We start from the raw sequence: 24,668 nt of genomic DNA, 5'->3' as shown, positions 1-24,668 counted from the left end.
ATTCACAACAGCAGCTATCGTGTATGGGCACACAGCTCCATGACCGTCCATCCTTATATCTTACTTTGCCTTCTTTTACCTGCTTATCTTCTGTATAGTGCAGTTCAGCGTGCGTCAAAGACCGCAAAGCTGTCATTAGACGTAGACAGGTGTGCACGCCTGCACAACATGCTGATCTGCTTGTCTCCTTGGAGTTGCACTCGCCAGACTAACGCCTCGCTAGACACTTTTTCATTGAGTGCAAACACTTCTCGCCAGCCCGGAGAACTAGGTCAAGCGGCGGTGTCCAGTTGATAACACATCGCGGAACAGTTTTTTGTTTTTTTTTATGCCGTTGAGAAAACCCCAACTAAAAATACCAAACAGAGCTAAAAGCATCATGTAATGAGAGAAAGCTGAAATGTTAATACTACCAACGAACAAAAACTAGTGCTGTCAAATCATTAATGATTAATCACACTTTTGATTAATTACATGTATTCATTCTGATTAATCACAGTAAATAAAAAAAAGACTCCAATATATTGACAGGAATACAATTTTACTATCAGAATGTCGTGCAGGATTAAAAAAAAAAAAGTTTTACTTGAAAGGACTACATTTTTTTGTTAAAGAATTTGTTTTGGAAAAAACGGTTTTATCTAAAGGTTTATTTTGAAGTAAGATTTCCCACAGAGGACACCAGTCAGAGTCTCTTCACTCATCTTTACACTGGCCTATGTGTTGACCGTGTAACGAACCGCGCTGCCTTTAAAGCAGGGGTCACCAACGCGGTGCCCGCGGGCACCATGTCGCCCGTAAGGACCAGATGAGTAGCCCGCTGGCCTGTTCTAAAAATAGCTCAAATAGCAGCACTTACCAGTGAGCTGCCTCTATTTTTAAAATGTTATTTATTTACTAGCAAGCTGGTCTCGCTTTGCTTGACATTTTTAATTCTGAGAGAGACAAAACTCAAATAGAATTTGAAAATCCTAGAAAATATTTTAAAGACTTGGTCTTCACTAACTGACAAAGAAACAGATAACAGATTTGGTGTCCAGCTCAAAGTGTGACATGATTTATTTAAAAATTTGAGAGTTGACTTTTGTATTTTACATGAGTTATTATTTGTACAAACATGGTGCAAAGTAATTCATGATTTGTTAAAAAATGTTAGTGGCTAGCTAGTTAAAATGGGATATTGTGATTTCACAAGACTGTCTTAGAAGTGATCATTTGGAAATGTTCAATTTGAAAAATGTGCACTTAGAGAAAATATAAAAATAAAGTGTTGCATATTGATATTTATCTGTTTCTATATATATTTATTGTGAGAAATCATTAAGATGATCAGTGTTTCCACAAAGATAAATATCATTAATTATTAATAATAACAGAGTTAAAGGTAAATTGAGCAAATTGGCTATTTCTGGCAATTTATTTAAGTGTGTATCAAACTGGTAGCCCCTGCGATGAGGTGGCGACTTGTCCAGGGTGTACCCCGACTTCCGCCCGGTTGTAGCTGAGATAGGCTCCAGCGACTCCCGCGACCCCAAAGGGAATAAGCGGTAGAAAATGGATGGATGGAAACTGGTAGCCCTTCGCATTAACCAAGAAGTAGCTCTTGGTTTCAAAAAGGTTGGTGACCCTGCTTTAAAGTAACCATCCGCGGTTAAGGTAAAGCAGCATGTGCGCCTTAAAAAAAACCGTGTGATTAAATTGTGCAACTCCACATGATTGATGCGATAATTTTTGTATTATTAATCACACAAGTTAACTCGTTTTTTTTGACAGCCTTAACAAAAACACAAAGATTTGTCTTTGAATTATATGTACACTTATTTAGCCCTTTTACGAGACTATTTTATTACAAACGAATGATGACATCACGTCCGCACGCCCCCCACTATGTCACACTATGTTTAACCTAATGGTAATAATGAATAATCATGAGGATTATTTTGGCCATAATCGTGCAGCCCTATATTCCTTGATGACAAATCAATTGCATTTGCATATTACTCGCTTGTGTGACCAGCGTCCGCATCCAAGTGCTGTGTCACAAGCTATTAATCTGATGAACTGATAGCGTACGCAGACATAATGATGAAATATGCAGGCCAAGAAAGAGGGAACACACTCACCATAGTGCCCACGCTGTACGTTGCTGCAGGACCAATTGTATGGTGATATGGGTCTGCTGTTGCATAGACTCGGCCATAACTACAGGGGAGAAAACACATTTACAATGTAAGCGTCATGTCCTGCATCCCAACAGACTCTTATTTTGGTCAGCGGCATGGCTTAGTTGGTACAGCGACCGTGCCAGCAACTTGATGGTTCCGGGTTCGATTCCACCATCCTCGTCACTGTCGTCGTGTCCTCGGGCAAGACACGTTACCCTTGCTCCCAGTGCCACCCACACTGGCTTATATGTAAATAATGGGTTTCACTATGTAAAGTGTTTTAAAACAAACTAAACAATATATACATGTAATTCACCTCAGTTCCTTTTTTTTGTCTGGCATTTCTTGTTCTCTGTTTTGTTTGCTGACAACAAACAGCAAGGTAGGAAGTTGCCAGATTATTTCTCATGGTTTTTCTATACATGCCACGACTTCCTATCTACCCCTATGCTCACGGCTTGCTAAGAATGCGTACTTATTTTTGTCATGGGTTTTTTAGGCTTTCTGGATTGTCTGGTAGCCGTGCGTCAAAATTGATAAAAAACAAAATAAAAATGCAGTTTCCTCAGTAAACTGCATGTGAATAGTAAAAAATGCTGGCAGGGCCAAAAACATTGGCAGACAATATCACTAATAATTAGGGATGTCCGATAATATCGGCAGTCCGATATTATCGGCCGAGGATTGCTTTAAAATGTAATATCGGAAATTATCGGTATCGGTTTCAAAATTATTGGTATCGGCTTCAAAAAGTAAATTTTATGACTTTTTTTTACACGGATGTAGGGAGAAGTACAGAGGGCCAATAAACCTTAAACTCACTGCCTTTACGTGCCGGCCCAGACTCATAATATATGCGGCTTGTACACACACACAAGTGAATGCAAGGCATACTTGATCAACAGCCATACAGATCACACTGAGGGTGGCCGTATAAACAACTCTAACACCGTTACAAATATGCGCCACACTGTGAACCCACACCAAACAAGAATGACAAACACATTTCGGGAGAACATCCGCATCGTAACACAACATAAACACAACAGAACAAATACCCAGAACCCCTTGCAGCTCTAACTATTCCGGGACGCTACAATATACACCCCCCCGCTACCCCTGAACCCCGCCCCCCCAACCTCAACCTACTAATGCTCTCTCAGGGAGAGCATGTCCCAAATTCCAAGCTGCTGTTTTGAGGCATGTTAAAATAAAAATGCACTTTGTGACTTCAATTATAAATATGGCAGTGCCATGTTGGCAGTTTTTTCAATAACTTGAGTTGATTTATTTTGGAAAACCTTGTTACATTGTTTAATGCATCCAGCGGGGCATCACAACAAAATTAGGCATAATAATGTGTTAATTCCACGACTGTATATATCGGTATCGGTTGATATCGGAATCGGTAATTAAGAGTTGGACAATATCGGAATATTGGATATCGGCAAAAAAGCCATTATCGGACATCTCTAATAATAATGAATTAAACCTGCCAGCACTGTTGAGAGGGCCCTCGCCCCTCCACTTGCACCTAGGGGTTAAGTGGGTGGGCATGCATGACACATGCAGTCGCGTCCTTATCCAATGCCTGACCCACCATCAAACATTTTAGCAAGGTTGGAGAATGTAAAAGGAATTTATGACTGTTGTCATTTTCCACCACACCAGTGCTATATTGGCACTACAGCAGTTATGCAGCTGTGTCTTAAACGGGAACTCTCCACTCTTTTGGAATTTTGCCTATCGTTCACATTCCTAATGAGAGACAAGAAGACAAAAGGCTTTTTTTTTTTGCATTCTCATTTGTAAAAATCAACTCGGCCTTGATGGCTGGCAATGCAGTTAATGGGAGGAATCTGCCTCTAAATCACTTTGAAAATGCATCCAAAAAGTGCAAACAATACTTTGTTTACGTTGCATAACCTGTGTAATAACCAAGCTGTAGCAATATTGTTATTGTAAGAGCGAACACTACGGAAATATTTTCCTAGCGTAGTAACACATCATGTTGGGACGGCGTGCTAAAGCATTAGCTGCAAGCCAGCTACGGAAAGAGATAAACTAGCTTTTGCGTCAGCAGCTGAATCGCTTTTGAGTTTGTAATTCACAACACAATGCAATAAAACCCCAATCTGTACTGACTGAAAAACATGAACAATCATAGTCCAGTATCTGTAAAGTATTAGTATTATGTTTTGTTTGTACACAGCCAGCCAGACAATAACATGCATGACGTGCTGCGTGGATCAAGATCGATGGTATAGTGACTCACTCGATGGACATTTGTCTGTTTGGTCCGGCTGGCAGGGGACGTTTTTTCAAGTTGATTTTGGGTAAACACACCATATATGTTGGCATAGCTTGGCTCCAAGTTTCACATTTATACCTGCAAGTCACACCAACCTCACTCTCTCGGCTTCCGTCTGCTCCAACGTTTCACCCTCTGCTCTTGCTCGCGTTTATATATATATATATATATATATATATATATATATATATATATATTTTTTTTTTTACATATTACTATTATATATATTCAGCTTCAAAAAGATAAGGTTGTGAATCTTAATTTTTCGAAAAAGAGTCGTCTTCCTTGTCTGTTACCTAGTCTGCCATGATTAGAACACACTCAGATTGGTTCCCGAAGTAAGAACACATATTTGTTACCGGAAGTGTGCTGCTACGGAACGAATGGAAAGAAGTTCCGGTAATGCGTAAAATGATCAAAATACGGTAAATATTGTACATATTCCATAACGTGTCTGTTACCACATTATATATAAACTTGCAGTGCGTATATAACATGTGTGAAGTTGGTTTAGAGGCTTTGAAGGCTCCAACGAAAAGGGACAAGCGGTAGAAAATGGATGGATTGTTAAAAAAACAAACGTTTGTTCTTGTCTTCCATAATGATTGTAATCATTGTTAATCATAGACAACATTTAAAAAAAAAAAGGCAGTTCCCTTTTATTCAATGCCCCCACCTACCATCAAATGTCTTGGGAAGATCGGAGCATGTGGAAGGAAGTTATGACCGTTATAATTTTCCACCACAAGATAGCGGTATTGGTGTTGATATCAAATCAGCGTGTAGTCATGATCAGACTCCTAACTGAAAGCTTGTATCAATTTGGAAGGAGACTTGATCATCTTAAGTGCAGTGGCAGTTTGATGGTTAGGAGCAGTTTTTGCCGCCAGGCTCTGCCCACTACGAGTGGATACGAATAGGTACTGACCGAATCAGCACTTTAGGGTGTCGTTGCATTGGCACGGATTCTAAACAAGATCTGAATTTGTGGGGTCGCGTTTGACATGTTGGAAGTTTTGTGGCGAACCGTCAGATCAAAGTTTGGTGCCATGCCACGCCCACATCCTATAGCTTAATAGCTTAATACACACGTTCCCTTCACAATTTATCATTGCCCATCTGTCTAGTATCTGTCAATTTAACTGCAAGTCATTTGGTTAAAGGGCCTGGGAGAAGTTTGTTAAAGTACGACCCCTGTTTTTGGCCTAAAAAAGGCTGGTGTAGACCAGGGGTCCCCAAACAGGGAGTCGGGCTATATATATATATATACATACATATATATATATATATATATATACACACATTACATTTGTTAAAAGACTTTAAATTAGCTTTAATGGCAAACATTTTTTCAAAAATTATTGCAAAACAACCAATACAGATAGAGTCAACATTTCAACATTAATGGCATTCATCCAAATAGCAGAAGAGATTACCAATGCAATAGATAACAAAACGTGTGCTAAGCAGTGTTTATGGAATTAACAAACGCATTGGACACAATCAATCATAATGTCTTAATAAACAAATTAAAACAGTATGGCATCAGAGGGTTGGTCTTGAACTGGGTAAGAAGCTACTTAACCAACAGGAAGAAATACGTGACGATAGGAGAATAAACATCTACAGAGCTGACAATATATTGTGGTGTACCTCAGGGATCAATACTAGGACCAACATAGTTCAATCTTTATAGTATAAGTTACAAGACCTAAAGTTAGTATTATTTGCAGACGACACGACTGTTTTGTTAAGGAGAAAACACACAAAAGCTAATACAAATAATAACAGAAAAAATGAACAAATTAAAAAGATGGTTTGCCAAAAACGGACTATCTTTGAATTTCAGTAAAACTAAAATAATGCTATTTGGTAACAGTAGAAGAGAAAGTCCAACAGAAATACAAATTGACAGATAAATAGTAAAATAAAAAATATTTTTGGATGTAATAATAAATGAGAAAATGAACAGGAAATCTTATGTAGAAAATATAAAACATAAAATAGCTGTCATGTCTGTGTAATCATGTTTTGTTTTAAGTCATGTTTTGTTTAGTTTCTGGCTTTTCACTCCCTTGTCTTGTTTGCATGATTACCCATTAGTTTCACCTGTTCCACGTTTGGACTCATTGTGCATTCTTGATTGTCACCATAGCAACCCATTAGTTTTCACCTGTCACGTCACGCACCTGTTTCACGTCTTGAGTCACGCACCTGTTTTCGTTAATCATGTCTGTAGTATTTAAGTTCAGTGTTTTTCAGTTTGTCTTTCTGACGACCTCACCACATTTATGCTCTGTCCATGCCTGATACTTCTTTCCATGTCCATTCTCCATGCAACTATTTTTGTCCAAGCCAAGTAAGTTTTTGTTCCATGTTTATAGTCTTTTTGGTTTCATAGTTTGTTCTCCGCCATAGTGCGTGTTTTTCGTTTGTACTTTTTGCTATAGTCTTTTGATTTCATAGTTTATTCTCCGCCACTGTGCGCGCTTTCATTTATTCCTTTTTTTTTTGATAATAATTAATAAATCATGTACCTTCATTCCCGTCTCGCCCGAACCAACTTTCCGTTGCATCCCGGAAAAGCACACACCCAAGACCAAGCATTGACAGTAGGTCGTCAGCAGACTCGCTTTTCCGCACGAGAGTTGGACATTTTGGACGAGGCTTCTTGGGCGGTCCTGTACGCGATGGAGGAGGAAACTCTGCGCTACTCCTCCGTGGAGTACAGAGACTCCATTTGGTCCCAGGAATGCGGGGACGCAGCGCAGTGCCGGAAGCGCCCCTCCCGACAAAGGACGTCAGGAAGAACTTCCGCGAGCCGGCAGGACACGCCACTCCCACAAGCCTCTCCCTCTCCGGGCGGAAGCAAGCAGCAGCCATCCCCAGGACTCAAGCCACACCCAAGTCACACAAACATTTTTTTTCACCCACAAAATCACAGGTAGAAAATAGACATTTTGGACAATTTAAAGGGGACGTTTCTGCCTCCCCCCGCCCACCCCTAGAGAGAGTTCCAGACCGCAGAGAGCGCGTCTGGTATCCGCCCCTTGAGGGAGGGGCTGGGGTCGGGAGCTGTGTAGGTGGGGTGGCTCTGCATCACCATGTCAAGCCACAGCCTCCAGCACGGCCGCCACCACCAGTCTTCCGACCTGTCAAGCCACAGCCTCCAGCACGACCACCCTCACCAGTCTTCCGACCTGTCAAGCCACAGCCTCCAGCACGACCACCCTCACCAGTCTTCCGACCTGCCAAGCCGCAACCCCCAGCTAGGCCACCTCCACCTGCTCCAAGGCTAGCTCCACGGCTAGCACCTGTCGCAGCTCCACGGCTAGCACCTGTCGCAGCTCCACGGCTAGCACCTGTCGCTGCACCACGGCTAGCACCTGTCGCTGCACCACGGCTAGCACCTGTCGCTGCACCTGTTGCCGCACCAAGGCTAGCACCAGCTCCACCACGCCAAGTTCCATGGCAGACTCCAGTACCCGCACCACACCTAGCCGCATCATGCCAATCTCCGGTACCAGCTCCACGCCGCCAAGCACGGCCAAGCCAAGACCAAGCACTGCCAAGCCAAGACCAAGACCCTCCACGCCAAGTCCAAGACCAAGACCCTCCACGCCAAGTCCAAGACCAAGACCCTCCACGCCAAGTCCAAGACCAAGACCCTCCACGCCAAGTCCAAGACCAAGACCCTCCACGCCAAGACCAAGACCAAGACCCTCCACGCCAAGACCAAGACCCTCCACGCCAAGACCAAGACCCTCCACGCCAAGACCAAGACCAAGACCCTCCACGCCAAGTCCAAGACCAAGACCCACCACGCCAAGTGCCGCCAGTCGCAGCTCCACGACGCCAAGTTCCGCCAGTCGCAGCTCCACGACGCCAAGTGCCGCCAGTCGCAGCTCCACGACGCCAAGACCAAGACCAAGACCCGCCATGCCAAGACCAAGACCCGCCATGCCAAGACCAAGACCCGCGCCAAGTCCAAGACCCGCCATGCCAAGACCAAGACCCACGCCAAGACCAAGACCAAGACCAAGACCCACGCCGAGCTTCGCCGCCTGACTCACCACGCCAAGCCACGCCTACCATGATGACGACGCGCCTGCCTCCTCGTCGGCTACGGATATGGCCGCTACCTGGTCGCCCGCCACGCCAAGTGCGCCCACCTCCCAGTCGGCCACGAATGTGGCCAATCCCTGGGCGCCCGCCTCGCCTGCTGCAGCGGCGTTCCACTCGCCGCCGCCACTTGACTTTGCCTCGGTGGATTCGGGGCCACTTGGGCTGGCGACCCACCGCCATGTCCCCCTCCCGCCCTCCCATGACTATTGTTAATTTTTTTTTTTTCTGTTTGGACATCTGGTATCTGTCCTTAAGGGAGGGGCTCTGTCATGTCTGTGTAATCATGTTTTGTTTTAAGTCATGTTTTGTTTAGTTATAGGACTCTTTAGTTTCTGTCTTTTCACTCCCTTGTCTTGTTTCCATGATTACCACATTAGTTTCACCTGTTCCACGTTTGGACTCATTGTGCACTCTTGATTGTCACCATAGCAACCATTAGTTTTCACCTGTCACGTCACGCATCTGTTTCACGTTTTGAGTCACGCACCTGCTTTCACTAATCATGTCCATAGTATTTAAGTTCATTCTTTTCAGTTTGTCGTTCTGACGACCTCCACATTTATGCTTATGTACTCTCTTCATCCTCTAAGATCCTGCTTCATGTCCCTTGTCAAAGTAAGTTTTTGTTCCATGTTTATAGTCTTTTTGTTTTTCATAGTTTGTTCTCCGCCACTGTGCGTGCTTTTCATTTGTACTTTTTTGCTATAGTCTTTTGGTTTCATAGTTTATTCTCCGCCACTGTGCGCGCTTTTGTTTGATCCTTTTTTGTAGTTCTAGTGTTTCAATAAAAAAATGTACTCACATTCCCGTCTCGCCCGAGCCAACTTTCCGTTGCATCCCGGAAAAGCTAACTCCGAGGACCAAGTCTTGACAATAGCAAGAAATATAACATAATAATTTGTTCTAGACCGGGCAGCACGGTGAAACAGGGGTTAGTGCATGTGCCTCACAATACGAAGGTCCTGAGTTCAATCCCGGGCTTGGGATCTTTCTGTGTGGAGTTTGCATGTTCTCCCCGTGACTGCGTGGGTTACCTCCGCGTACTCCGGCTTCCTCCCACCTCCAAAGACATGCACCTGGGGATAGGTTGATTGGCAACACTAAATGGTCCCTAGTGTGTGAATGCGAGTGTGAATGTTGTCTGTCTATCTGTGTTGGCCCTGTGATGAAGTAGCGACTTGTCCAGGGTGTACGCCGCCTTCCGCCCGAATGCAGCTGAGATAGGATCCAGCACCCCCCGCGACCCCGAAAGGGACAAGCGGTAGAAAATGGATGGGATGGATGTTCTAGACCAAAAATCACTTCATATTCTCTACTGTTCGCTAGTGTTACCATGTCTGAGTTATTGTGTAGAAATATGGGGACACGATTACTAATGTACACTTCATTTACTAACTGTGTTACAACTAGAATTATTCTAATACATAATGTTGGATATAGAGAACATACAAACCCTTTATTTATTGAATCAAATATATTGAAATTCAATAATTTTGTACATTTACAAACAGCAAAAATGATGTACAAAGCAAACTATAACCTGCTAGCCAAGAATGTACAATAATTCTTCTCAACAACAGAGCAGGAATATAACCTTAGAGAAAAATCTACTTTAAAACATTTTTATACACGAACAAACAACCTTTAGCATATCAGTATGTGGAATTAAACTATGGGATGGATTAAGCAAGGAAATCAAACGAGCAACAATAAACTGTTCAAACTACAAGTGTTCACTAAGTACAAGGAAGAAGAATTATGATGAACATCCTGAACCTTGAAAAAAAAAAAAAAAAACTATCGGACACATTTTAATATATTTAAATTGTTGTCACCATGATTTCGCGTAGGTTAATTTTGAAATTGCAAAACAAGGATACATCATCACCCCAAAGGGGCTTTGGGGAAAATGTGAGAGTATGACTCCAGATTTGTGTGTGATTGTGTTTGTGTGTGTGTCTTGTTGCTTATTTGTTCCCTCAAGGTACACAGAGCCGAGTCCATATGGCAGGATTATTACACTTGGCCCAGAGCAGCCCAAACTATCAGGTATTCATATGATGGATTACTGCCTGCGGTATGTTGCATGTCAATTACTTCCAGGTAAGTTAATTAAACATATATTCTTTAAATAGAGAATTAAGCATGAGCGACTGTGACACTGGGACTCCACTACATTAAGGGCCACATTATGTACTCCATATGTTTTGATGCTCCGCTACAAAATTAATAATACAAGTTGTGAAGTACATTCCCACCACATTGGTACATTTCCCACACAAGTATATAACAGGGTTTCTGCAGGTCTCAGCTAATCTAATTTAATGCTTTTTAATGCAATTTAAAACAAATGTAATCCCCATGGTAGAATGCAGACAGTTATCATATAAAGTCAAAAGCTTACAGTTGTCTATATAGACAGAATTAATTGATTTCATTTCACAGGATGTACCATTCCAAGCATCCGGTGTTTATTGGCCATAGTTAGCCAATTAAAAGATTCCGCCTGTCAATCATCACACAAAATAAAGTGTGAATAACAATGTTTTTCCATCACTTGTATAGGCCATGTGTATGCTGGTAATCACTCCCTGACAACCTTAAGAGCAGTGCTGGATATCAGGTGGACAGCACAGGTTGACTGATCAGAAGCAGGGCTTGACCAGGCAAGTTACACCTGGGCCGATAACACATTTTGCTGAGCCATGAATTGTCCCACAAATTATTGCCGATAAATGACATTATTGCCAGCATCATTTTGTAACCAAATTAAGCACTAATGTACTCTTAATATATAATAGTAATAATAATAATAATGGTAGTAATGCAAGTAACCCTTTGAAACGCAATGAACTGAAGTATTTTTTTTATTTTTGTACTTGGAAAGTCAAAAAACGAATTATCATAAATAAGTGAACAAAGGCTTTCGTCAATGATGGAGAAAAACAAAAAAGTCATGACAACTTCCAACAACCTATGTGACATTATAAAGACAAAAATCAATTAAAAAGTAACCCCGCCTTCCGCCCGATTGTAGCTGAGATAGGCTCCAGCGTCCCCCGTGACCCCAAAGGGAAAAAGCGGTAGAAAATGGATGGATGGAATATGATGTTTTTATCATTTGTTCTATTTTCTTTTGTTATCCTTTGCAAATGTTTTTTCGTGTTACTATTCTTTCCTTAAGGTAGTTTTGCTTCAATTTCTTCAACAGTTTGAAAATTATAGAGAAAAAAAGGAAAAGGAAAAAGATATTAAAGCCAAATGTCCCGTTGTGGGAATATTTCTGCTTCAAATCGAATGGGTGATATGAGCACTTCGACATGTCCGACCTAATTTTTCCATCTGGGAAAAAAAAGCACTATTTAGGTTGAATTTTTGCTGACAGAAATTAGTCAGGGGGCGGTACCTCTGGATTGGCAGACCGGGGTGGTGGTTCCTCTCTTTAAGAAGGGGAACCGGAGGGTGTGTTCTAACTATCGTGGGATCACACTCCTCAGCCTTCCCGGTAAGGTCTATTCAGGTGTACTGGAGAGGAGGCTACGCCGGATAGTCGAACCTCGGATTCAGGAGGAACAGTGTGGTTTTCGTCCTGGTCGTGGAACTGTGGACCAGCTCTATACTCTCGGCAGGGTCCTTGAGGGTGCATGGGAGTTTGCCCAACCAGTCTACATGTGCTTTGTGGACTTGGAGAAGGCATTCGACCGTGTCCCTCGGGAAGTCCTGTGGGGAGTGCTCAGAGAGTATGGGGTATCGGACTGTCTGATTTTGGCGGTCCGCTCCCTGTATGATCAGTGTCAGAGCTTGGTCCGCATTGCCGGCAATAAGTCGGACACGTTTCCAGTGAGGGTTGGACTCCGCCAAGGCTGCCCTTTGTCACCGATTCTGTTCATAACTTTTATGGACAGAATTTCTAGGCTCAGTCAAGGCGTTGAGGGGATCCGGTTTGGTGGCTGCAGGATTAGGTCTCTGCTTTTTGCAGATGATGTGGTCCTGATGGCTTCATCTGGCCAGGATCTTCAGCTCTCGCTGGATCGGTTCGCAGCCGAGTGTGAAGCGACTGGGATGAGAATCAGCACCTCCAAGTCCGAGTCCATGGTTCTCGCCCGGAAAAGGGTGGAGTGCCATCTCCGGGTTGGGGAGGAGACCCTGCCCCAAGTGGAGGAGTTCAAGTACCTCGGAGTCTTGTTCACGAGTGAGGGAACAGTGGATCGTGAGATCGACAGGCGGATCGGTGCGGCGTCTTCAGTAATGCGGACGCTGTATCGATCCGTTGTGGTGAAGAAGGAGCTGAGCCGGAAGCTCTCAATTTACCGGTCGATCTACGTTCCCATCCTCACCTATGGTCATGAGCTTTGGGTTATGACCGAAAGGACAAGATCACGGGTACAAGCGGCCGAAATGAGTTTCCTCCGTCTGGTGGCAGGGCTCTCCCTTAGAGATAGGGTGAGAAGCTCTGTCATCCGGGGGGAGCTCAAAGTAAAGCCGCTGCTCCTCCACATCGAGAGGAGCCAGATGAGGTGGTTCGGGCATCTGGTCTGGATGCCACCCGATCGCCTCCCTCGGGAGGTGTTTAGGGCACGTCTGACCGGTAGGAGGCCACGGGGAAGACCCAGGACACGTTGGGAAGACTATGTCTCCGGCTGGCCTGGGAACGCCTCGGGATCCCCCGGGAGGAGCTGGACGTAGTGGCTGGGGAGAGGGAAGTCTGGGCTTCCCTGCTTAGGCTGCTGCCCCCGCGACCCGACCTCGGATAAGCGGCAGAAGATGGATGGATGGATGGATGGAAATTAGTCAATTTTTTATTTTTTTGTCGTCTATTTATTAAGTACAACAAAGTTATTTACTTTCCAATTAAAGTACAATGGTAAACAATTCTACAGCAATGAGAAATAAAAGTGTATATCCTTTTAAATGGTTATTTGCATTATTATATATTATGATTACATGACATTATAATCACTGTATAATTGTAATCAAATATTTATGCAGTTAAAGAGCCTGATGTTGACAAAAGCAGTGTCTTCATAAGGCCAAATATTTTTGAAAGTAAATTATTGCATATTGTTCTAATGTGTGGCACCTTAAGACAAGAACATGTTGACTGACAGTCTTAAAGTAACATTTAGTCCTTCACTTATTATTTTTGCAGTTTTATGCAATTTTATGTAAAAAATGTAAAATCGCAAATCGAATCACAATCGCAATTTTGGAGAAAAAATATCGCAATTAGGTTTTTTTCTCAAAATGGTGCAGCCCTAATGTGCATTTAAAACTTTAGAAAGTGTCAAATTAATTTAATTCTATTTCTAAAATTTCACTTTAAAACCAAACATGTTTGGTTTTTTTTTGAGCAGTTATTCTGCTTTTACCATGAGTTGATTAACGTGGACCCTGACTTAAACAAGTTGAAAAACTTATTCGGGTGTTACCATTTAGTGGTAAATTGTACGAAATATGTACTGTACTGTATAATCTACTATAAAAGTTTCAATCAATCAATCAATCAATGCAACCCGCCTATTCCTATAACTACTTTCACATTTCTCACACCAACATCAAAATATTTAGCTTAATCAGAAAACATCCCAAACATTGTCACATTTTCCATGACAACATTCCCATTGGAAATTAGACGGTCAATCATTACAAGTTCCACCTTTCTCAACCGATTTGAACAACATTGAAAACAGCTCATTGAGGACATTTGGAGTACAGTGTTCCCTTGCCACTTCACGGTTCACTTACTACGGTCTCAGTGCATCGAAGATTTAAAAATACTACTGAGTATCGTTGAGTACATAACAGTAATGATTCGTCTTAACAACGATTCGATTTATAAGTTGTGGTTGCCGATAAGATCCATGGAGGTTATTTGTTTATTTAGAAAAATACGATCCGAAACATTTCAGTGAGTTGAAATTTATTCGGTAACTTTTTATTAAACAATTCAACCGATGTGACTGTGAAATACATACTGGACAATACAGGATAAGTTTCCTACATCCCTGCTCCTATTTGTTTATATCCACCCATTTACTCACATTCAGGAGCGCTAGCTTGCTGTTAGCACTTAGCTACTTTATTATCGTGTGGTGTGTAGTGAATCTTGTTTAGCTATTCCTCGTCCTGAAGGGATGATATTTGTAAGAAATGTAGTGTTTTTGTCGCAATGGTGGCAAGGTTTAGTGATTTAGAAGTAGCTGAAACACTGTATGGCTGGATGTTAGCCGCTACTATCTAGCTATATTTTAAAGCGCCGCTTAAAGAACGGCACTCCAATGTTTATAGCGCCACCTTTACTGCCGATCATAATATTTTATTAGAGTGTATCAAAACACGTATTGGTATGTCAGACTTAGGCTTGTCTTGGTTTAACTCTTATCCTACTGACAGGATGCAGTGCATCTCACATAACAGTGTGACATCGGACTATGTTAAGGTAACATGCTGCGGAGTTCCCCAGGGTTCGGTTCTTGGCCCTGCACTCTTCAGCATCTATATGCTGTCGCGAGGTGACATCATACGCAAATACGGTGTTAGCTTTCACTGTTATGCTGTTGACACCCAACTCTACATGCCCCTAAAGCTGACCAACACGCCGGATTGTAGTCAGCTGGAGGCGTGTCTTAATGAAATTAAACAATGGATGTCCGCTAACTTCTTGCAACTCAACGCCAAGAAAACGGAAATGCTGATTATCGGTCCTGCTAGACACCGACATCTATTTAATAATACCACCTTAACATTTGACAACTAAACAATTACACAAGGCAACTCGGTAAAGAATCTGGGTATTATCTTCGACCCAACTCTCTCGTTTGAGTCACACATTAAGAGTGTTACTAAAACGGCCTTCTTTCATCTCCGTAATATCGCTAAAATTCGTTCCATTTAGTCCACTAGCGACGCTGAGATCATTATTCATGCGTTCGTTACGTCTCGTCTCGATTACTGTAACGTATTATTTTCGGGTCTCCCTATGTCTAGCATTAAAAGATTACAGTTGGTACAAAATGCGGCTGCTAGACTTTTGACAAGAACAAGAAAGTTTGATCATATTACGCCTGTACTGGCTCACCTGCACTGGCTTCCTGTGCACTTAAGATGTGACTTTAAGGTTTTACTACTTACGTATAAAACACTACACGGTCTAGCTCCATCCTATCTTGCCGATTGTATTGCACCATATGTCCCGGCAAGAAATCTGCGTTCAAAGAACTCCTGCTTATTAGTGATTCCCAGAGCCCAAAAAAAGTCTGCGGGCTATAGAGCGTTTTCTATTCGGGCTCCAGTACTATGGAATGCCCTCCCGGTAACAGTTAGAGATGCTACCTCAGTAGAAACATTTAAGTCCCATCTTAAAACTCATTTGTATACTCTAGCCTTTAAATAGATCCCCTTTTTAGACCAGTTGATCTGCCGTTTCTTTTCTTTTCTGCTGACCCGTCTCCGCTCGGGATAGTCTCCTGCTGGCCCCACTATGGACTGGACTCTCACTATTATGTTAGATCCACTATGGACTGGACTTTCACAATATTATGCTAGACCCACTCAACGTCCGGTCTCCCCTAGGGTGGGCGGGCACCCACATCTGCGGTCCTCTCCAAGGTTTCTCATAGTCATTCATATTGACATCCCACTGGGTTGTGAGTTTTTCCTTGCCCTTATGTGGGCTCTGAACCGAGGATGTCGTTGTGGCTTGTGCAGTCCTTTGAGAAACTTGTGATTTAGGGCTCTATAAATAAACATTGATTGATTGATAGTTTTAAAGCCAAAACCCGTCCATTCTCCCTTTTCCCGGCTCCACACTGTTTCTGCTTGCAAGTGGTCTGTGCGTGTGTTGATGTTGATTCGTGACATGCGCCTCGGCGTGCCATCAGTTGCACGGAAAAAAAATGTACCGGTATTCTTTAAATGCAGTTTCGTACGTTTTTTTTTTAATTCATTAGTGCCACGGTACTCTATTAGTACCACGGTACTCTATTAGTACCGATACACTGAACAATTGTAATATGCATAATCGCTGTGTGTGATACTATTGTTATGGTTGAAAAAAAACATATCATATTGAATGTTTTTATATGATTTCCACCCTCTTTGACATAGTTTGCAATGTGGTATAGTGAAAGAAAGAGGGACCCAACTTTGCAGAGTTCGTTTTTTTCCCAGTGGCTAGCTCTTCTTCACCTCCTCTAGGTTACCGCTACTTGCCAACTCCAAGTACTTCTCCTTGTCTCTGTCTCCTCAGATTTTTTCCCCCCAGTCTATTCACCAGCAATGGCTTGGAACTAATCCCCACCCCCAAAGCTCATCTTTTTTCTCATTCCATCCCCCGTTCTCTGATGCCACCAGACTGCTTTATTTGGATTCCTTTGCCTCTTTTTCCCTCTTGTTTGTTTGCTAAATTTAAAAGGAAGCAGAAATATGTCTGGAGGACAAAGATAAGCGTTTGCGTGGGTAAACTACCTTTTGTTAAACTGTGTTAAAGTGAGAGACCTTCAGAGAATAAGGAGAGGGAAGTACAAAGGGGAGGGAGCGGAGACAGTGTTCCGGGTCGCATATAATGGCTATTTCAATCAATGAGGAACCTGGATGAGAATATGCCTTCCTGGGAACTGTCTTTCTCAAAGTCATAACTCACATACAATCAATACGCTTCACCCTGTTTGATGAAATAGTGTGAATGTTGGCAAATATGCAATCTCTATCAATAGATTCTGCTCATAAATCAAAGAAATCATCCTTCTCAGCATCAACGGCAATCTACTGATTGTGTGTACCTGACATTACAGTACAACTTCATGCTGCACAACAAGACATGATAACATAATAAATATTACTTTGCTGAAAAACTAGTCAACACTTTGCTTTGTGGTCTGCATCTCAAAAGTTGATCAGTTCCTGTTTTCAGTGTGCCATTTCCTGTTGTCTGCTCTTTGTTTTAGGTCCCTTCTACACTAAGGTTATCCAGGGTAAATCCCACCTAACCTTATCCTTGTCCACACACACACAATGGTCGTTTAATACCCCCCCGGCCCCTCCGTCCGCCGGCGCAACGCGACCTAGTACACATGCGCTGAAAATGCGAACGTCATAGTCACCTCCAGTGTTGCTTTGTGTGCAAGTTCTTAAATTTAATGTAACTTATCTGAACAATATCCAGTGTTGTGGTATTTCAATTAACTGGAATCCAGTGTGCTGTGGGGCCCTATTGTAGTGAATCACACCTGAGCCATCATAAATTAATGAAATATTGAATAAACATGTGAAAGTAAACAATGTGATAAAGAACATTTTATATTAATCAATCTAAGGATCTAGATATCTGGTCAGGACACTCCTCACTCTTTTGCCTTCACCTTCATTGTCAATTCTTTTTTGGTGACTTTATATACTCTGGACCTAGACGTTGAGTCTGCGACATACATGGTGGACAATAACTGATACAGTCTGCTTTGCCAGTCCAAAAGCATTCGCCGTTTTCCGTAGTCTTCACTCGACGGCCAGGTAATACAAAGCACACACTACCTTTTTTATCACATCCACGGGAGCCCACATTGTCGTTGTCACTCCTTGGACAAATGGACGAAGTCTTTCGGTAAGTAGAATCACAGCTGACCTGGACATTCGAAAGTTCTCTTGCCGTCTGAGATGTGTAGTATCCCAAATAGCTGCAATCGCTTTCTCTTAAGGTAATTTGATTTCCTCAAGTGTCTGTACATGTAGAGCAGTGGTTCTTAACCTTGTTGGAGGTACCGATCCCCACCAGTTTCATATGCACATTCACCGAACCCTTCTTTAGTGAAAAATGAATTTTTATTTTTATTTTTTTCCAAATTCAAGACAAAGTTATGTTTTTTTTACTAGTGCACAAAATTAACCATGCATGAACATCACCTTGTTCAAAGAACAAAACCAACACAGTGCATGAACTCACAACAAAATACACACTTGCAAATCAGATGGAAAATTAGAGGGAACATTGTTTGGGGGTATCTATAATACTTAGACTTCCTTTTTATTGTCATTCAAATTTTAACTTTACAGTACAGATACGCCGATAGGGAGAAGTTTTTATTTACACGATTGATTGATTGAATGAAACTTTTATTAGTAGATTGTACAGTACAGTACATATTCCGTACAATTGACCACTAAATGATAACACCCGAATACGTTTTTCAACTTGTTTAAGTCGGGGTCCACGTTAATCAATTCATGAATCTGGTGTGTCTTGACCGCTGCGGCAGAGGCTCTGCCGAACCCCTGCGGCCGACTCACCGAACCCCTAGGGTTCGATCGAACCCAGGTTAAGAACCACTGATGTAGATGGAGGAGACACACAGGCATGTCTGAATGACTCGCCTCCATCTTTCTAGTGTTTACCTCCGAGTGGGAGCAGGTTGTTATGAAGCTGGATGTGGCGCGTTTTTTCTGACGTCACTTTCTGTGTGGGACGTGGTCTTTCTGGCGTCACTTCCTCTCCTAACTCGGCTTGTAAACGATCGATGAGTCAAGAAATACACGGCACAATAAAAATGATCAAAGAAGGGGGACCTTAAACGATGGGTTAGTGTGGCTGACACGATGCTTAGGCTAAATAATTATTCGTTTAAGGGGTTATCCGGCTTAGTGTGGACATAGCTTTAGGCAGCTCGGTCTGGTTACTGGGTAGGAGCAACGAGGCAAGTGGGCGCAATTGGCAATCCTCCCGATTCTTAAGCTTTTCTACACCAACAAATCATATTGAAGTTATCCAGAATCTCTTCTTTGTTGTCTGGCCTAACTTAGCCAAACATTGAACATTTAGGATGTGTGGTTGTGCGACACTGGATGATCACATGATTAGTCATGCCAGAATTTTCCAAGCTCGTCATCAGTGTGTTAATGTAAAAGGGGCAGATGACCAATCACAATCATGAACATTGTACCGACAACACAGCAACTTACTCTACTCAGCATTGGAATGAACAATTTATCATAATAAATATGAAGAAGATAAAGATAGTCGACTTGCTACAGGAAATATGGTTGTAGCTGCTAAAAAACAGGAGAGAAGCTGGAAGAAAATCACTGATACCTGAATTTATTGCATCATTAACAAACAAATAATGTATGCACTGCAGTATACTATTTTATTTTAATGGTGAAGTTGAACATTTTTGTTTTATTCTTTCAATTGCAACCAGGGTGATGTCAAACAAACGTGCTAGCAAATAAAAATGAAATATAAACATAAATAAAAAAAGAATAAAAAAGGATGCAAGCCACTGGCTAAGAAGCTGGCAGTAATATGAGGGCGACAAATGGAAGGAAATTAATTTCACTTTTATTGGAAGAAACTGAACCAACAATGGATGTGAGAAATTAAGAAATACTGAAAATGTAAACTATTATCAGTCATGTGAATGAACACAGTAAAGGCACTGTTTCATCGTGTGACATTCTAAATATTTGAAGAAGCAAGCTTAGATTAGACAGTCCCTCCAACTAAACTTTACAATTTCCTCATAATCATAGAGACAATTAAAAGGTTTTCCCAGTTTTCCCAAAGACTCTTCCAGTAGTGTCTGTGCTGATTCCACAGATTGTCAGTGATCGTGGAAGTCCTTCAGAGACAACTGATTGGTCAGTGGGCGGTGGTTTCATTGGCTCTGAGTCGGACTGTTATTGGCCTTAATCTTGTATCCCCCAATCTAGCTTGCTACCGAGCAGGTTAGCTTGGTTGCATGAGTTACAAAGGCAACGTATCCTGCTAGAAACTTAAGCAGCGTTGTAAAACTACACTGGACGTTGTGACATAATCCTCAAATTTATCCTGGATAAGCACAAATCCAGAACTGCATACAGTAGGGGCGTCAAAAAAAAAAGATCAAATTTAGAATGAATCGCAATTCTTATTTGGAACAACTCTTAATCAAATAAAAAAAGGAAATTCAAAAATCAATTTAAAACAATTTTTTTGTAATCTGTCAACTCATGCAAATCATATTGTTGATGTAAATGATCATGTCTGCTGTACAGATTTACTTTAGAAAAGAGAAGTGTTGGATACATCTTATTTGTATTTGACTTTATTAAATGTTTGTAGAATTTTATTGAACAAAACCAGTTTTCTTTTAAGTAATATATAAATTCATCAGAGCTGTTTTATGGAAGAATGTAGTTAATCATAGAATTGGCACCCATTCAACGGTCCCTCTAGGGTGCGCGCCTGTGCATTGCTCACACGCCCTCTGCGCACTTCAAATCTATGCTGCGCACAAAATTAAATCCCATCTGAACTATAAACAAAATAAAAAGATAACAATTTGTTCTGTATGATTTTGCAATGCAACTGTGAGTAACAAGCGGCCACAACAGAGAAAACAAAGTTCGTCAACACTGTTAAATTATTAGGTCTGTTGAGACAATTTAAAAAGGGCCGGAATTCCATCCATCACTTTACTGAGCAAAACAGTTTGTCGGCCGTAACCACAACAAAAACATAGTAAAAAAAAACCTTCTATCTAGTAAAACTGGTCATTGTCTAACGTACAAACCAGGCTTCAACCAACTCTTTGTCATCTGTCATATCGACAGCAGTCGTTCTTTCTCTCACTTGGCCAGTGATGCATTTATGGCCACACAAAAAGTCGGATGACTCCAACACCACACAAAGTTTAAATTCCAGATGGTTACACTATGACTCCCCAAACAAATGTGCTTATTCTATTGTCATTTATTAAGAATGTTAATTTGTCGCGTGAATATTCATCATGGAATCTACGGCTTTTCACACACACAAGTGAATGCATGCATACTTGGTCAATAGCCATACAGGTCACACTGAGGGTGGCCATATAAACAACTTTAACACTGTTACAAATATGCGCCACACTGTGAACCCACACCAAACAAGAATGACAAACACATTTCGGGAGAACATCTGCACCGTAACACAACATAAACACAACAGAACAAATACCCAGAACCCCTTGCAGCACTAACTCTTCCGGGACGCTGCAATGAAATAGAGTTACTAGATTACAGACATGCTAATAAAAATATATATTTAAGCGGAACTAAATGTGATCTCTGAAAGGAGTACAATTTATTTTCAAAGCTGGACCACCTAGACCAGGGGTCGGCAACCCAAAACGTTGAAAGAGCCATATTCGACCAACAATACGAAAAACAAATCTGTCTGGAGCCGCATGAAATGAAAAGCCGTATACATACAAGTCTTATAATGAAGGAAACACATGACTTAAGTGTCTATATTAGCTATACTAGCCTACTATCAAGGCTGAAACAAATCTTCTTTGTGCATTCACGCACAACATTCAACTTTTGGTGGACAAAATGAGACAAAGAAGGAGTGGAAGATTTTACATGTATTTTACACTCACTATGGTGAGTTCGAGAATCACTGAAATTAGTAGGACAAAACGATGTTCACCAAATACTCTCATCAGTGAAACATACACACAAACTTATTAAACAGTGGTCTTTCTAACAAATGGAAAGTTTGTGTCATGTTTTTCCTCAAACAAAAAACATACTAAAACAAAAAAAGTATTTCCCCCCCATCTTTTTCCATTTTCAATCCTTTTTTAAAAGCATACTTGCCAACCCTCCCGGATTTTCCGGGAGACTCCCGAAATTCAGTGCCTCTCCCGAAAACCTCCCGGGACAAATTTTCTCCCGAAAATCTCCCGAAATTCAGGCGGAGCTGGAGGCCACGCCCCCTCCAGCTCCATGCGGACCTGAGTGACGTGTCGACAGCCTGTTTTCACGTCCGCTTTCCCACAATATAAACAGAATGCCTGCCCAATCACATTATAACTGTAGAATGATCGAGGGTGAGTTCTTGGTTTCTTATGTGGGTTTATTGTTAGGCAGTTTCATTAACGTCCTCCCAGCGCGGCAACAACACACAACAACAGCAGTCACGTTTTCGTCTACCGTAAAGCAGTTCGTCTACCGTAAACAACAATGTTGTGACACTCTTAAACAGGACAATACTGCCATCTACTGTACATGCATATGTGACAATAACATCTATGGCTTTTAGAGAGTGCAGTGCACAACTGCGCACACAACAAGGAGACGAAGCAGAATGCATCATCAGAGAGGGTGTTCAGCATGGTTAGAAAAATAGTGACAGAGAATAGAACAAGGATGGACAATTCAACCCTTAACTCAACAATGAGTAGATGAGTGTTATGTGTGTGTATATGTGTAAATAAATGAACACTGAAATTCAAGTATTTCTCTTATTTATATATATATATATATATATATATATATATATATATATATATATATATATATATATATATATGTATATATATATACATATATATATAAATATATATATATATACATATATATACATATATATACACACATACATATATATATATATATATATATAATAAAATATGTATAATAAAATATATATATATATATATATATATATATATATATATATATATATATATATATATATATATATATATATATATATATATATATATATATTTATATATATAGCTAGAATTCACTGAAAGTCAAGTATTTCTTATATATACTTGGTGAATTCTAGCTGTAAATATACTCCTCCCCTCTTAACCACGCCCCCAAGCGTCCCGGAAAAGTTAGTGCTACAAGGGGTTCTGGGTATTTGTTCTGTTGTGTTTATGTTGTGTTACGGTGCGGATGTTCTCCCGAAATGTGTTTGTCATTCTTGTTTGGTTTGGGTTCACAGTGTGGCCCACATTTGTGACAGTGTTAAAGTTGTTTATACGGCCACCCTCAGTGTGACCTGTATGGCTGTTGGCCAAGTATGCCTTGCATTCACTTGTGTTTGTGAAAAGCCGTAGGTATTATGTGACTGGCCCGGCACGCAAAGGCAGTGCCTTTAAGGTTTATTGGTGCTCTGTACTTCTCCCTACGTCCGTGTACACAGCAGCGTTTTAAAAAGTTGTACATTTTACTTTTTGAAACCGATACCGACAATTTCCGATATTACATTTTAAAGCATTTATCGGCCGATGATATCAGCAGTCCGATATTTTCGGACATCTTGGGACATATGTAGACCGCAAGGAAGTGTTTTAAATGTAGATTAAAATCATTTAGTTCCCCTTTAAATTTGGATATGTCTTTTTGTCTTTAGTTTTGAGCTGTTTCGATGCGACCGCTATTAAATTGGTGGAAAATGGACAAAAGCAATCTGAGATTTAGTCTCACGTGTAAAGAGTTGCAGTTTAGCCTTACTTGTGCACACTCGGGGGAAGAACAGTGCAGAAAAGTCTCCCGACTCACAGCCCATCCGTTCTATTTAAGAGCGCTCTTATTCCACAATAAATAAAACTGCCTCCCACCCGCTGACCCGTCTCCTCTCAATTCCACCTCAGTGCTTAGACTTCCCTCTAAATCAAGTGCTGGGAAATAGAATACAAGAGTAGAGAGAGAGGCCATACACTGGAGTCAGGGAGAATAAACAGACAAAGAGGGAGCGTGTACGTGGAGAAAATGAAAGGAAACTAAATTAGTCCTTTGGTGAGGGATGTGCCCTCTCACCTGCTCCACTCTTCTCCTCTGTTTTCTTCATAATTCTTCAGAGACCGCCACTCACTTCCACCGCGATTGTATCGTACATTATCAGACGTCTACTGCCGAGAACGTTTTTTATCTCGCTTGACATGTTCTATCTCCCGAGGATAAGCTGGCAGAACCTCCTTATACACACACGCTCATGTCAAGACAACTACCTGAAGGTTTAGCTTGGGCTTTCAAAGTTGTTTTTTTTAAGGGGGAATTGCTAACGCGGTGCTATTTCGATGATCAGCTCCAAACCTGACTGTACTGAAGTCCTCATCATTATGTTGTTTATTTGGAGAATGTCTTTTTCATATTCATGAAATGCCATGTCTTGTTGCTTGAGGTGGGAATCTTTGGGCACCTCACGATTCCATTCATAATTGTTCCCCATAATATATTATTTGGTATATACATTGTAATAAAACCATTTCAAAACAGCCCGGCTGCTGACGTACTACTTATACGCGCAGTGTTGG

The 24,668-nt window shown here is 41.4% G+C and overlaps 1 protein-coding gene across 1 annotated transcript in view; it reads right to left on the bottom strand.

The window, feature by feature from the left end:
- rbfox3a (RNA binding fox-1 homolog 3a) overlaps nucleotides 1–24,668 on the bottom strand; it is a 1,142,209-nt gene that overhangs the window by 29,215 nt on the left and 1,088,326 nt on the right. Inside the window, exon 14 of the mRNA XM_061967072.1 lies at nucleotides 2,124–2,202. Within this exon, the coding sequence (XP_061823056.1) occupies nucleotides 2,124–2,202 (79 nt within the window). The remainder of the gene's footprint in view (nucleotides 1–2,123; nucleotides 2,203–24,668) is intronic.

Source organism: Nerophis lumbriciformis, linkage group LG11, assembly GCF_033978685.3.
Source record: "Nerophis lumbriciformis linkage group LG11, RoL_Nlum_v2.1, whole genome shotgun sequence".
NCBI lineage: Eukaryota > Metazoa > Chordata > Actinopteri > Syngnathiformes > Syngnathidae > Nerophis > Nerophis lumbriciformis.
The sequence above is the reverse complement of the archived record's forward strand: the minus strand, read 5'-3'. Positions and strand labels throughout refer to the sequence as shown.